Source organism: Nerophis ophidion, linkage group LG10 (assembly GCF_033978795.1).
Source record: "Nerophis ophidion isolate RoL-2023_Sa linkage group LG10, RoL_Noph_v1.0, whole genome shotgun sequence".
NCBI classification, from domain to species: domain Eukaryota; kingdom Metazoa; phylum Chordata; class Actinopteri; order Syngnathiformes; family Syngnathidae; genus Nerophis; species Nerophis ophidion.
In genome coordinates, this window is record NC_084620.1 from 21,180,489 (window position 1) to 21,193,990 (window position 13,502).

At 42.8% G+C, this 13,502-nt stretch overlaps 3 protein-coding genes across 8 annotated transcripts; 2 read left to right on the forward strand and 1 right to left on the reverse strand.

Annotated features, from left to right (window-relative positions):
- The first annotated feature begins 1,271 nt into the window (after window positions 1-1,271).
- Window positions 1,272-7,713, forward strand: LOC133560364 (RNA-binding protein 4.1-like). Of its 6 annotated transcripts, none has more exons than XR_009808430.1 (6): window positions 1,295-1,431; window positions 2,867-2,932; window positions 4,523-4,951; window positions 5,035-5,679; window positions 7,194-7,283; window positions 7,371-7,713. XR_009808430.1 is itself a non-coding variant. In XM_061912821.1 (5 exons), the coding sequence occupies exons 3-4, from the start codon at window positions 4,543-4,545 to the stop codon at window positions 5,670-5,672; spliced, it is 1,047 nt and encodes a 348-aa protein (XP_061768805.1). In that variant the 5' UTR covers window positions 1,296-1,431; window positions 2,867-2,932; window positions 4,523-4,542; the 3' UTR covers window positions 5,673-5,679; window positions 5,913-6,556. The 6 variants fall into 6 exon arrangements, 4 of the variants coding, with proteins under 4 accessions (XP_061768807.1, XP_061768805.1, XP_061768808.1 ...); XR_009808429.1 differs by having other exon boundaries at window positions 7,210-7,283; XM_061912821.1 differs by lacking the exons at window positions 7,194-7,283; window positions 7,371-7,713 and adding an exon at window positions 5,913-6,556 and having other exon boundaries at window positions 1,296-1,431.
- A 179-nt stretch (window positions 7,714-7,892) lies between these two features.
- LOC133560366 (TRAF-interacting protein with FHA domain-containing protein A-like) lies at window positions 7,893-8,890 on the reverse strand. The gene is made up of 2 exons (XM_061912825.1): window positions 8,704-8,890; window positions 7,893-8,620 (listed from the first exon to the last, which is right to left on the reverse strand). Exon 2 carries the CDS (start codon window positions 8,606-8,608, stop codon window positions 8,039-8,041), a length of 570 nt encoding a protein of 189 aa, XP_061768809.1. The 5' UTR covers window positions 8,609-8,620; window positions 8,704-8,890; the 3' UTR covers window positions 7,893-8,038.
- Window positions 8,891-9,779: 889 nt separating this feature from the next.
- On the forward strand, window positions 9,780-12,271 carry LOC133560363 (RNA-binding protein 4.1-like). The gene is made up of 4 exons (XM_061912820.1): window positions 9,780-9,943; window positions 10,409-10,827; window positions 10,899-11,565; window positions 11,783-12,271. Exons 2-3 carry the CDS (start codon window positions 10,419-10,421, stop codon window positions 11,537-11,539), a joined length of 1,050 nt encoding a protein of 349 aa, XP_061768804.1. The 5' UTR covers window positions 9,780-9,943; window positions 10,409-10,418; the 3' UTR covers window positions 11,540-11,565; window positions 11,783-12,271.
- Window positions 12,272-13,502: the final 1,231 nt, after the last annotated feature.

Below are 13,502 nucleotides of genomic sequence, written 5' to 3' on the forward strand. Positions count from 1 at the left end.
TGGGACCTAAATGCGATATCTGAAAGGGGTACAAACTATTTCCAACCCCACCTTGTACAGAGCTCATGAAAAACAATGTTTTTTGTCATAGTAAGTGTGCCAAAACACTTATATTACAAAATAATCTCATGGAAATGATTGCTGTCATTTGATTATAATAAAACATTGAACTTGTTATTTAGTCAGGTTTGGACAGAGGCTCCGTTGAACCCGAGGCCGACTGACCGAACCCCCAAGGTTCGATCGAACCCAGGTTAAGAACCACTGATTTAAACCATCCATTTTCTACCGCGTGTCCTGTTCAGGGTCACGGGGGAGTGCTGGAGCCTATCTTAGTTGGATTCGTTGCGGAAGGGGGGGGGGGGGGGGGGGGTTACCCTGGACAAGTCGCTACATCGCCCCGCCAACACAGATAAACAACATTCACACACTAGGGCCAATTTAGTGTTGCCAATCAACCTATCCCCAGGTGCATGTTTTTTGGAGGTGGAAGGGCCAATTTAGTGTTACCAATCAACCTATCCCCAGGTGCATGTTTTTGGAGGTGGGAGGAAGCCGGAGTACCCAGCGGGAACCTACGCAGTCACGGGGAGAACATCCAAACTCCACACACAAAGCTCCATGATCTTTCTGTGTGGAGTTTGCATGTTCTCCCCATGAATGCGTACTCCGGCTTCCTCCCACTTCCAAAAACATGCACCTGGGGATAGGTTGACTGGCAACACTAAATGGGCCCTAGTGTGTGAATGTGAGTGTGAATGTTGTCTGTCTATCTGTCTTGGCCCTGCGATGAGCGGCGACTTGTCTATGGTGTACCCCGCCTTCCGCCCGACTGTAGCTGAGATAGGCACCAGCGCCCCTCGCGACCCCAAAAGGGAATAAGCGGTATAAAATGGATGGATGGAAGTGCAGTTACATCAAATGAAGTTTGCAACCGAAAGAAATCCCGCACGATTGAGTAGAATAATGTAACTAATACATGGCACACTTTGAACTAATCATACTAATAACATATGGCATTTCCACAAATGGGTTCTGACTGCAAACGACGGCTTGGTCCAAAACACGTTGTCAAATACAACTATTGCAACCAAAATACATATCGTGACTTTGCAAAACACCTTTCATATGATGATTGGCGAGTACAACATCGTGTGCTCCTTTTTAATTACTCTAAAACCTTTATTGCTTACGTGCTCCGCCATGACTCTATTAGCGGAAATGACGCGTTCTCAAGGCTAGCGTAGCGCCCACGGAGTTGACCAATCACGATAGGATATATTTTGACCGACACATTCATCTGCCAATAAGATTCATACTTCTGATGTAAACGTCAGTGTCCGCCATTGTGGTGCGGCTTCCATTTCCCTCAGATTCTCCTCGTCGTCGGTGCGTGCTGTCGAAGCAACTAGAAATTTCGGTGGGTTTTAGGTATGTATTTGTCTTTTTCGCACTAAAAGTATAGTGGAGCGTTAGCCATTAACACAGCAACAGTAAAAAATGCAAAATAATTAATGTTCAGCCCTCATGTCGGTGAAATGTAGCAGGTTGCTAATGTTAGCTTGCCTATAGCAACTGCTTGGCCGCGCACACAGCAGGAAGTGCTAACGGTTAGCCTCTTTGTAGCAACCCGTATCGCTGTTCACGTTTGAACGCAACTAAACGTTGGAGCAGTAATTTATTTAACTAATTCAACCTTCACACCAGTAAATTGTAACAGGTTGTTAATAGTAGCCTGCCGATAGCACTTGCTCAGCAGGTTTTTCAGGGTGCTCGGCCAACAGTTAGCGGCTTTGTAGCTTCCATTATCGCCTTGCACACGTGATTGCAACTATTATAATGAAAATGTAAGGTCGCCTTTGTCTTTGGTTGGATGCACTCCATAGAGGTGAGTGTGTAAATGTTTTTAAATGTATTTTCATTAAACATCAGACAAGTGTTGTAAAGATGATTCTAGTGCTATATGAACATTATTTTCCTGTGATAAATTAAGTAATATATGGTCTTTTTAAACCGGTAAAAAATGCACTAATTTGATGGTTAACTTTATACTGTTGTAAGCATTTCACAAATCTCGCGCACTTTGCAAATTTAGACTCGGATCTAACAGCAAAACAGTCTCCCAACACTGCGTAGATGGCATCAATGCCTATTTATCCAAGCGTGAGGGTTGGGAAACGAAGGTGTTTGGCGAGGGAAGTGTGGATTCAGGCCGGGTGGCCTATTTCAAGTTCCAGGTAACCCTACATTACATTTTGTAAATAGTAAACCAAATTGTCGAAGTAGTTTAGTCGTGGATGTACACGAAGAATCTAATAAACATTTGATTTGACAATAAAGGCCTACTGAAACCCACTACTACCCACCACACAGTCTGATAGTTTATATATCAATAATGAAATATTAACATTGCAACACATCCCAATACGGCCTTTTTAGTTTACTAAATTGCAATTTTAAATTTCCCGGGAGTTCTGTCTTGAAAACACCGTGTAATGTGTACGCAAGAAGTCACAGGTTTTTAGGAAGTATGAGCGCTACGCGCACACAGCTAAATGTCGTCTGCTTTAACGGCATAATTATACAGTTTTTTGGAAATCTGTGTTGCTGAATCTTTTGCAATTTGTTCAATTAATATTGGAGGAGTCAAAGTAGCAAGGTGGAGTTGGGAAGCTTTAGCCTTTAGCCACACAAACACATGGTGATTCCTTGTTTAAAATTCCTGGAGGTGAAAATTTACTATGGATCAGAGCCCGGTCAAGCGAACATGAAACACGACTACATGTCAACCAGCAGGTTTCGGTGAGAAAATGGTGGTTAAAAAGTCGCTTCTTATCGGATAAAAGCTGGTTTGCCCTGTCCACAGCTGTTGTCGACTCCCCTGAGACACTGCGCGTCAAGACACCCGTGGACGTACACCTCTGACTATCAGGTACTATTTAACTCACTAAAACACTAGCAACACAATAGAAAGATAAGGGATTTCCCAGAATTATCCTACTAAATGTGTCTAAAAATATCGGAATCTGTCCCAATGCAATCGCGTTTTTTTTTTTTTAACTTTTTTTTTTCCTTTTTCCTAGTCCGTCGCTATCAATATCCTCCAAACACGAATCTTTCATTCTCCCTCAAATTAATGGGGAAATTGTTGTTTTCTCAGTCCGAAAAGCACTTTTTGTTGGAGGCTCCCATTATAAACAATGTGAATATGTGAGGAGCCATCATGTGACGTCATCGTCTGCGACTTCCGGTAGAGGCAGGGCTTTTTTCTTAGCGCCGAATGTTGCAAACTTTATCGTGGATGTTCTCCACCAAATCCTTTCAGCAAAAATATGGCAATATCGCAAAATGATCAAGTATGACACACAGAATGGACCTGCTAAACCCCGTTTAAATAAGAAAATCTCATTTCAGTAGGCCTTTAAATTTGCAAAATGCAGTTGCGCATTTTGCAAATTGCGCCCATTGATATTGTGCTTACAACAAAACAAAGTCAATGGGGCTCAAGATTTTAAATGGGACCTTTTTTTTCTGTTAAGAATGCCCAACCTTTATTTACTCAGTTATGAAAAGGTTGGTATAATTGGAAAGCTTGTTAAACAAAGAAACAGACAAGAGGTTTCACAGTCACCGTGGTTTTTAAATATGGATTGCATTCATGAAATTAGAATTTGTAATTATAGAAAAACTTGAGTAAACATGGCTGGCCGGACTTGTGAGTCACATCACAAACGACCAGGCTATCTGCAGTTCCAAAAAATCTGCAAATCGAACAATTTGAAAAACATTTGGCAGACTCACTGATAAATGTATAACTTGCATTGTAATAGAGATTCAAAGGAGTGTTTTACTCACAATAGATTTTTTGCAAGAGTTTTGTCTTGTGTAAACTTTTATAAAGTTAGTTTAAGTACCAATGATTGTCACACACACATTAGGTGTGGCGAAATTATTCTCTGCTAAAGAACCAATGATTGTCACACACACACTAGGTGTGGCGAAATTATTCTCTGCATTCGACCCATCGCCCTTGATCACCCCCTCAGATGTGAGGGGAGCAGTGGGCAGCAGCGCTGGCCGCCCCTGGGAATAATTTTGGGTGATTTAACCCCCAATTCCATCCCTTGATGCTGAGTGCCAAGCAGGGAGGTAATGTTCCCCTTTTTATAGTCTTCGGTATGACTCAGCTGGGGAATGAACTCACAACCTACCGATCTCAGGGCGGACACTGTAACCACTAGGCCACTGAGTAGTTCAGAGCCTTTTGGCGCGATTGCTTGATGAAACCCCCAAAAAATGTATGTTCTGGACTAACTAAGGTATGTTCTATGTCATGAGAATGGTAGTTTAGTGGTAATAAAAACAATGCAAACATAGTTGAACCCTGAAAAAAGCAGTCCGGTTGTTTCTCATGATCAAACATGACTACTGCGGAGATCCAGCCAGAGGCGAACACGCACATGCCCATAACCTGTTTGCGTGTTCTCTATTAGGTCATTGATGATTTTTGTACTCGATGCAGGTCAAAAGTGCAAAGCAACAATGGTGAAGATATTTATCGGAAACCTGGCAGAGGAGACTACCAGGCATGAAATTGAAGCCCTCTTTACTCCGTACGGAAAATTGACTGAATGTGCCAAGTACAAAAACTATGCCTTTGTACACATGGATGACCGCAAGGCAGCGACCAAAGCCATCCGTGAGCTCCACCTCCGTAAACTCAACGGCAGGCCCATGAATGTGGAGCCCAGCAAAGGGAACAGCCAGGGTCCGGTCAAGCTTCACATCTCCAATGTAGAAAGGGGCTTCGAGAAAGAGTTACAAGCGCTCTTTGAAGAGTATGGCACCGTATCAGAGTGTGCCATTGTGAAGAATTTTGCATTTATTCACATGACCAATTCTGATGAGGCCATGGATGCCATTAAAGGTCTGGATAACACATTGTTTCAAGGTAAGCTCAATGGATATACTTAAACATTTATTTTGTCTTTGTGAATATGAAGACATGTTTTTTCCCCTGCTTTTTCTTGTCAGGAAATTATATCCATGTTCAACTGTCAAAAAGCAAACCTGCATGGGCTCAAGAAGAGGAGGACTATCCGCCACCACCTGGCAGAGGAGGCTATTTCCCCCCTCCTCCTCCTCCTCGCTTTCATCCAGAGCCTCCCTATGGCGAACGCATGTCTGCTTACCCACCTCCACCTCCCCCACCACAACCTCCTAGACGACCCATGTATCCAGACCGTGGTTATGGCGAGCGAGAAGGCTATAGTGTGGTGGATTACTATGAGAAATTCAGAGCCCGTCCTTATGGCGCCCCAGGTTATGAAGACAGGCGCTCTGGCACCATCCCTCCGCCACCGCCCCCCCCACCTTCAGGAATGGGTAGGGAGCGTGTTGCAATGAGCTCGCATGATCCGTATGACCGGCGGCCTATTCCCCCTCCTGCTATGCCCTACATGACCCGGGACCGCAGCCCCATCCGACGAGCTCCGCCTCCTCCAGCTCCCCCCGCTCCGGTGGCTGGCAACGGGTACCCCTATGAGCGCACCCGTTTCTCCCCGCAGACCAAACCTCAGGGATATGCACCCCCTTACGCCAGGCCCAACTATGCGCAAGGCGGTCACCCTCCTCCGCAACCCAACTATGGCGCCTACCAGGCCCATGGTTAAAACAAAGGTGAGTACAAATATAAGACCTCAAAAGTCCCACTCATAACATTTATGGTTTGTGTGAAAATAATTACAAATAAACGATCAGAATCCGCTCCTCCTGCGCTCAGATATATAATCCAGCTAATAAATTAATCAGTGTTAGAAGCGCTAAACTATGCTGGTATAGCATCAAAAAAGTTTTGCGTGAATCTTGAGTTAAACCCGTTCCTTGACATGTGTGGTATGTTCTCTCTCCAGGTTTAGAATATGATGAACGCCGTCTGCTGATGCGCATGGTGCTATACGCTCCCCCTTGTGTATGGTGGATTGCGTTGCGTTCGCCGGAGACTTACAGGAAGATACTGTATTGCGGACGGTGCCGTTCTTAAAAACAAAACCTGCGATTCTTTGTTGCATTTACGTATATCTCTGAGCTGTCAATGCTTTTTCTGTTCTTCTGTTTTTCACTTTTCAAACTCGTGGATTGTTGGGTTTCAGTGCTTAGTTTAGCAAGTGTGGCACGCTACTTTTACCTCTTAAATGTTGGTAGAAAGACATTATTCAAATTGAAATACATCCAGTCTTTGAACAGAAATATTGTAGCTATTGTGTAGACTGATTTTTTTATATTTTACCCATAAAAATCACGTTTAAAAAAAAAAAAAGACTTCAGCAAATGTGTCTATTCAACTTGTGTCGCTAAGACAGACATAAATCGAAGCTCTCTTTTCCGACCTGTACGCCTGTAAAGTCAAAATTATAGCATTGATTTCCCCTCCCTTCTTTACTTTGTTAGTCTATTTCTCAGTTTATACAGCAGAGTTATGTATGCTTTCATTTAAAAGTTGCCCCCCATTCCCCCATTTTAAGTTTTTAATAAACAGATGAAACACAAAACGAAAGTTTTTAACTGTCAAGTCATTGCTCAGGCCGAGATATTTAATCGCAGCGTGAAGATGCTTTGCGATCTGTCATCAGTTTGAAGCTCGACACAGGGTAGGTTTGTACAGCCTGAACGTTGCGAAATGTCATTTGTTTTTTGTCAATTGAAATTTTGTCCTACGCTTATTATATTCCCTAGTTGGACGTTAAGGAAATAAGCTTGCGATTTTAAGTCACTTGATATATAGGGACGGCGTGGCGCAGTGGGAGAGTGGCCGTGCGCAACCCGAGGGTCCATGGTTCAAATCCCACCTAGTACCAACCTTGTCACGTCCGTTGTGTCCTGAGCAAGACACTTCGCCCTTGCTCCTGATGGGTGCTGGTTGGCGCCTTGCATGGCAGCTCCCTCCATCGGTGTGTGACTGGGTAAATGTGGAAGTAATGTCAAAGTGCTTTGAGTACCTTGAAGGTAGAAAAGCGCTATACAAGTACAACCCATTTATCATTTATATGCTCCCTATCTTTGCAATATTAATGTATAGTTTTTACGTAGGAACAATATACAAATTTTGCACCTGGCCAGCCTTTTCTTTCTATATTGATTAATAGTCACCTTTTGTGTCTGTTCTAATTTGTGCGATGTCTTGATGTTCTCAGTCTCTGCTCTTCTTAGACTCTGCAGGACACTCCATATATATAGGATGCTGACGTCTTCTTTCCATATGGAGCAGAGCGAGACATATTACAGTTTAGTGCTGACTCTTCTGTGCTATCTTTCTGAAATATTCGGTTGTGTTGGTTTAGTGTTGTAAAATTAGCTCTTTTTGTCTGCAGGGTTGTCTTCAACATTCAATACAGAGTTGGAGCACCTTGCACTGAAGGAATCCTGACCTGATGACCTCAAATTAGGATATTGTGGGAATAGTTTTTTCAGCCTTGAGACATTTACACATTTTAAAGTTGAAAAGTATGAATTTTATAGACCTGTGCCTTTTTAACTGTGTAATCCAATTTTTGATACTAGGATGAGAAGTTAAAGTATATTTTTTTTACACTTTTATTGTCAATGTACCATTTGCACAAAGTTTTAAGGACTTTAAACTCTGACAAGATGTTTTATAATGCTGCCATTTTGTGATCGTCACACTTCAGTGGAGATAAAGATACACTGACTTCAGCAATGTGCAGTCTTTTTTTTCAGAATTTGATAGGAAATGCAGACATTGTAATATTTTTAAAAGTCAGCTGAATAAGCTGTTGTAAATTATGCACTGATCTATGGCAACTAATTGGAGTACTTACAGAAAATGTGGGTAAAACAGTTTTCAAACAAACTTAGCGGTATATAAAGCATAGTTAAATACAAATACTTTATTCAGTATGTAAAAAATTGTTTAGCATGCAATACAGCTTATGACTTAATGACAAGCCTTGTAAAATTACAGGTGTGGTTAAACTAGTCCCCCCTTACAATCAAAAGTAACTCACATGGAGTGTAGTGTCTAGCAAGAATAAGTCTCATCAGTTTCCAAAGGACTTTGGAATTCTGTTTGGGGTTTCAGCTGGGAGCCTGTCTCCATGACTGGAAGGGTACTGGGCTCACAAAAAAATGTCTCCTTCAATGGAGGTGCAGGCAGGACGTCCAACTCCACCTCAAAGCTACCTTTGGCTTCACCGTTCTCCTTGGTGATCAGCATCTCATATTGCATGAACCGGACCAGGGCCTTACTGGGGAGATCCACCCTCTCCAAGAAGTCCAGGGCTGAGCTGTTTACATACACCTTCGACGTTTTAGACAAGTTCTGAAGAGTGAATTGCATGTCTGGGCTCCCAGGCATGCGGTAAGCGTGGAAGGCCAGCTGCTTGCGGGACACACGGCGATCGACCATCGGAAAGGTGCAAACCTGGACATCACGTCCTAAAAGGAGAGGCGTGTCTGCAGAATGTTTGCTTCTGTTGCCGAGAGGGAGCAGACTGTAAAAACCTTGAGTGTGCTGTTTGGGGTGGTAGAATTTGATGTAGAGGCAGGTCAAAAGATCCTCTTCTGTCTCCAATATCTCAGACACATTCATTGTAAAACAACCCTAATAAATGGATGGATAAAAAGTTGACACAAAATGCATTTTTAGGGTGAAATGTGAATATATCTTCAGTGTGGTGGGATTACCTTAAATCGGTTCCTTTTAACTGAAAGTAGAAGTGCTGCCAGATCCAAAGTGGATGGAAGATAAACCCAAGTTTCAGTCTGACCCTCCCAATTTCGTCACCGTCACGAGAGAGGAAGTGGGAGGACTGCTGCGTTCAAGAATGCTTTGAAAAATACCCACCGAATTCTCTCTCTGCCTATGTATATATGTTTGTGTATAAGTATATATGTTTGTACATATGTAGAAATACATGTTTGTGAGGTAAATGTATGTATTTGCGTGTGTGTATATTTATATATACAGTACAGGCCAAAAGTTTGGACACATCTCAACCGATGGGCCCAACCCTGTTGATAATGCAAGAAATTCCACAAATCAACCTTGACAAGGTACACCTGTGAAGTGGAAACCATTTCAGGTGATTACATCTTGAAGCTCATCGAGAGAATGCCAAGACCGTGCAAAGCAGTAATCGAAGCAAAGGGTGGCTATTTGGAATAAACTAGAATATAAAACACGTTTTCAGTTACTTCACCTTTTTTTTTTTTGTTAAGTACATAACTCTACATGTGTTCATTCATTGTTTTGATGCCTTCAGTGACAATCTACAATGTAAAACGCATTGAACGAGAAAGTGTGTCCAAACGTTTGGCCCGTATGTATATAATGTATTTTCTTACCTCCTTTGACATTTAGCATATCTGTAACATGTTAGGCATTTATTTTATTTTACAACTTGCCCCTGAATCCAATACAACAGAACGGAAAGTCCCCGATGGCGCAATGTATTGAAAAGAATGAACTTAGGTCAGTTTCGAGTATTTTAAGGTAAATGCAAATGAAACCACGATTTTGATTCCATTGGTAATTATTTATACCAAATTTAAGGACCTAATAGGAACAATTAGACAACAAAATGTGTCTGGTAAATAATATTACAAATCTGACCAGTATGCAAACGTTGTAAGCTGTGCTTTACTCCTTTAAATGACATATTTTGTACTTCAGTATATTCATATCACTCTTTGTTTTTTTGCAATCGTCTTTCAGTTCTTCGCGCAAGTCAACACTATCTGTGTTACTTGGGCACATTACCAGTAAAGTTACTTTAAACAATTCCACCAATGGTGGTTACGGCCATAGGTGACGTCATCACCATGGCCAATAAGAACCTGTGAGAAGTCAGAAAGAACCGGAAGTTCAGTTTACAGAAAGCACTCGCACGGTGCCGGTGCAACGTCATCTGCTTCTTGATAAAAGGTGAGTAAAGGAAACAATTTTAAAGGCTTGAATTTCCACTGTATTGCGTAGACTGCTTACAACTATATGAAAGGGCATTGTAGCGATTTGTGTGTGTCCTGCAAGTAATACTGTTCTTTGTCCCCCCACCCAAAAAAAAAATGGCGCCACGGCCAAGCTAACAAAAGCTAACTGCTAATATGATATACTAGCAAATAAATGAATATTTTAAACTGAAATGTGAACTTTTATTATACACTTAAATATATAATATGTCGATACTGTGGACTTTGCATGAGTTTTCACCCTTTTCAGTTATTTTATTTGCCCGGCGTTGAATGAGTGGCAGCCATTTTGCGAAGACAAAGGGGCCATTTAGACCCTCCCAGAAAGCATTCACTTTATGATCCACCTCCCTTTAAAATGTTGCCTGCCATTCTCACATACTATGCATCGCACCACTATCGTTACCTTTCTCTGTTACAGATTGCTAAACATGGTGAAGATATTTGTGGGCAACTTGCCCCAAGAAGCAACTGAGGATGAAATCAAGGCACTCTTTGCCGAGTATGGAAGGATCACAGAATGTGCCATTGTCAAAAACTTTGCATTTGTCCACATGGATGACCGCAAGGATGCTGTGAAAGCCATCAAGAACCTGCATCTCCACAACCTCCATGGCTCTGCGATTAATGTGGAGGCCAGCCACAAGAAGAACTACGGGGCGGTCAAGTTGCATGTGTCTAACGTAGAGCGTGGAGAGGATGATGACCTGCGTGCGCTTTTTGAAGAGTACGGTATTGTCACTGAGTGCGCGGTGATCAAGAATTTTGCTTTCGTCCACATGGCAAACTCGGATGAAGCTATGGATGCCATTCAGGGGATTGACAACACTGAGTTTCATGGTAAATGTGCCACACAAGATGTCGTTATCTCAGAAGCCGTGTGTTTCACCTTCTTTTCCCCTTGCATCCAGGCAGACGCATCCATGTGCAGATTTCCAAAAGCAGGCCCAGAGGCGAAGAGCAGGAAGACTATCCTCCTCCCCCAGAAGGTGGTGGCTTTTGGCCACCCCCACACTACCCAGTAGATCGGCCTGAGCCCCCCCCACCAGGCTACATGAGAGGTCGCCCCCACATGGCTCCAGGTTACCCTGCCCCACCTCTGCCGCCACCCCCTCCCAGGCGACCTGCCTACCCTGAGCGGCCCTACGAGGGCGAGCGGGGCGATTATGGTGTGGTAGATTACTATGAAAAGTACAGAGCCCGTCCGTACGGCTACGAAGCCCAACGCCCGGGTGGGCCGCTGCCTCCGCCGCCACCTCCTCCCCCCAGTGTTGCGCGAGACCGTCTCATGAACCCGCCGCTTGACCCGTACGAGCGTCGGCCCCCACCACCACCCCCTCCTCCCCCGTCTGCGTATTATGCCCGAGACCGCAGCCCACACCGAAGACCGTCAAACGGTGCAATTCCTCCCGCCGGTAATGGCTACTCCTACGAGCGCTCCCATGTCCCTCCTGTATCCCGGGTCCCACCATACGGAGTTCCTCGTCCCCGGGACCACTACGCCGAGCGACTACCGCCCCCTCCACCGCCCCCGCCTGCTCGCTACTATTAAGCAAGGCACCGACGTTTGAAGTTGAGGTGAGAATAGTCTAAAATGTCCGTGTCCTACGCCCCAGTAACATCTATATCTCACAACGAAAGGCGTGTGCTTTACTACTAGACTGCGTCGCTTTTGTTCGTGGCATAGCGATGCCCGCGCAACAAACTTCCAGACCAGAGCAGATCTAACGGAGGGATGCGTGGTTTGTTCCAATAGTTGCAGACGCTTCACTCATGTCATTTGCTCTTTTTTCAGGATCGTCGTTCGTCTACATTGCCAATCGCCATCATCAGATGTTCGTGACGCTATCCACTTCCTGTCTGCGGCGCAGCGCGTTATTGTTCCCCTTGAAAGCTCACTGGAGGAACAGAAATGCCGACGTCTACGTCTGTTTTCATTTTGATCCAGTTTTTACATAGACCCCCTTTTCTATTTTGATTGTGCTATTGTGATGTAGGAATTTTAAAGCGTTAACTTTTTTTTACGTTCTGATTTGTGACGTTAGGGTAGCAGCCCGTGTTAGCCAACCTGTCACTGTAGGTATCAAAATATGTTGTTTAAAGTAGTTCTGCACGTTTCTTCCTCCTTTGTCGAGTTTTCACCGACCTTAGATCAGCTCTGAAGATATTAACCATCTTAAACGTTTGACCGAGTGAGGACGCAGAGCACTCGTTTGTGCTTGCATTTTGTCCACCTTGTCTTCAAATGATGTGTAGTACAAATAAACCCAACGGGGGAAAACAAGCAAGGGTGGTGCCTTTTTAAAAACAACAAAACCGTGAAATTGGTTTTCTTTCCCTGACGCGTCGTTTAAAAAAAAAAAATTAAAAAAAAAGTGACGCATAAACTTTTTCAAAGATAATATCCATTTAGGTTTTGTCAATCTGAGGCTCGCTCGACCCTAGTAGTGTTCATGCACGTTGTTCACATTCATGCAGAGGCTTAGACCTGCAGGGGGTGGCATCCAGAGGCTGAAGACCTTCACCAACACCAGGTAAGTAAAAGGTGTCTGTTCAGGTGATCTCAGAAAATATGTTTGCTGTACACTTCATTATATTCCTTTTGATTAAAAAAGGCATCTGTAAGTGCAATGGAATTGCTTCCTTCTTTAGGTAAATAAAATGCATTGAATTACGGGCAGTATTCTTACTTGTGTGAGTAAAGTAAATACACTACTTGTCTTACATGTGGAATTATCTGTAGTTTGGTAAAAAGTTTTACAAACTATAAAATTGTATTTTCTTAAAAAAATAATAAAGCTCCAAATAAGCTTGCGGCAGTCAAATCATTTTATGAAACGTTTTCTATTCTATTGGTGTAACATTAACGGCCAGCAGAGGGAGCTTTCTGCTTTGCCCTTGCATGCAACTGCATAATCTGTTATTTCACTCATTTCAGTTTAATATTTCTATATATCCCAATACGTATCAAAGCGTTTACATTAAAAATAGGGAAGGGTGAAATGGTCAGAGAGCTATAACCTTATATGGATTGCAACCTGCATTTAGTGATGGTTATAATTCTTAACTCACCTGGAATATCTTATCTCACATGTTACTGCAGATGTAATTGGTAGTGGTAACACTACTTAATTTCTTGGTGTTTTCTCAGAACTATGAATCTAATTTTTCTCATTTCAGTTTAAAATTTCTATATATCCCAATACATATCAAAGCGTTTACATTAAAAATAGGGAAGGGTGAAATGGTCTGACATCTATAACCTTATATGGATTTCAACCTGCAGTTAGTGAAGGATATCATTGTTTTTAACTCATCTAGAATATCCTATCTCACATGTTACTGCAAATGTAATCGGTAGTGGTAACTAATTTCTTGGTGTTTTCTCAGAACTGATATAATTTGCTATTTCATTGTTAACGGTTGGTTACTTTCTATTGCAACATGCTTAAATGTAATAAGCACTTATTTTTCTGTTTGGATATTTTGTGTTCGGCCAATTTGGGATTCATTCC

Excerpts from the sequence above, each read along its gene's own strand:
- LOC133560366 (XM_061912825.1), bottom strand. The coding sequence starts at position 8,608 with ATGAATGTGTCTGAGATATTGGAGACAGAAGAGGATCTTTTGACCTGC.
- LOC133560364 (XM_061912823.1), top strand. The coding sequence starts at position 4,543 with ATGGTGAAGATATTTATCGGAAACCTGGCAGAGGAGACTACCAGGCAT. Across the intron at positions 4,952-5,034 it reads GGATAACACATTGTTTCAAG|GAAATTATATCCATGTTCAA; the intron begins GTAAGCTCAATG and ends TTTTCTTGTCAG.
- LOC133560363 (XM_061912820.1), top strand. The coding sequence starts at position 10,419 with ATGGTGAAGATATTTGTGGGCAACTTGCCCCAAGAAGCAACTGAGGAT. Across the intron at positions 10,828-10,898 it reads TGACAACACTGAGTTTCATG|GCAGACGCATCCATGTGCAG; the intron begins GTAAATGTGCCA and ends CCTTGCATCCAG.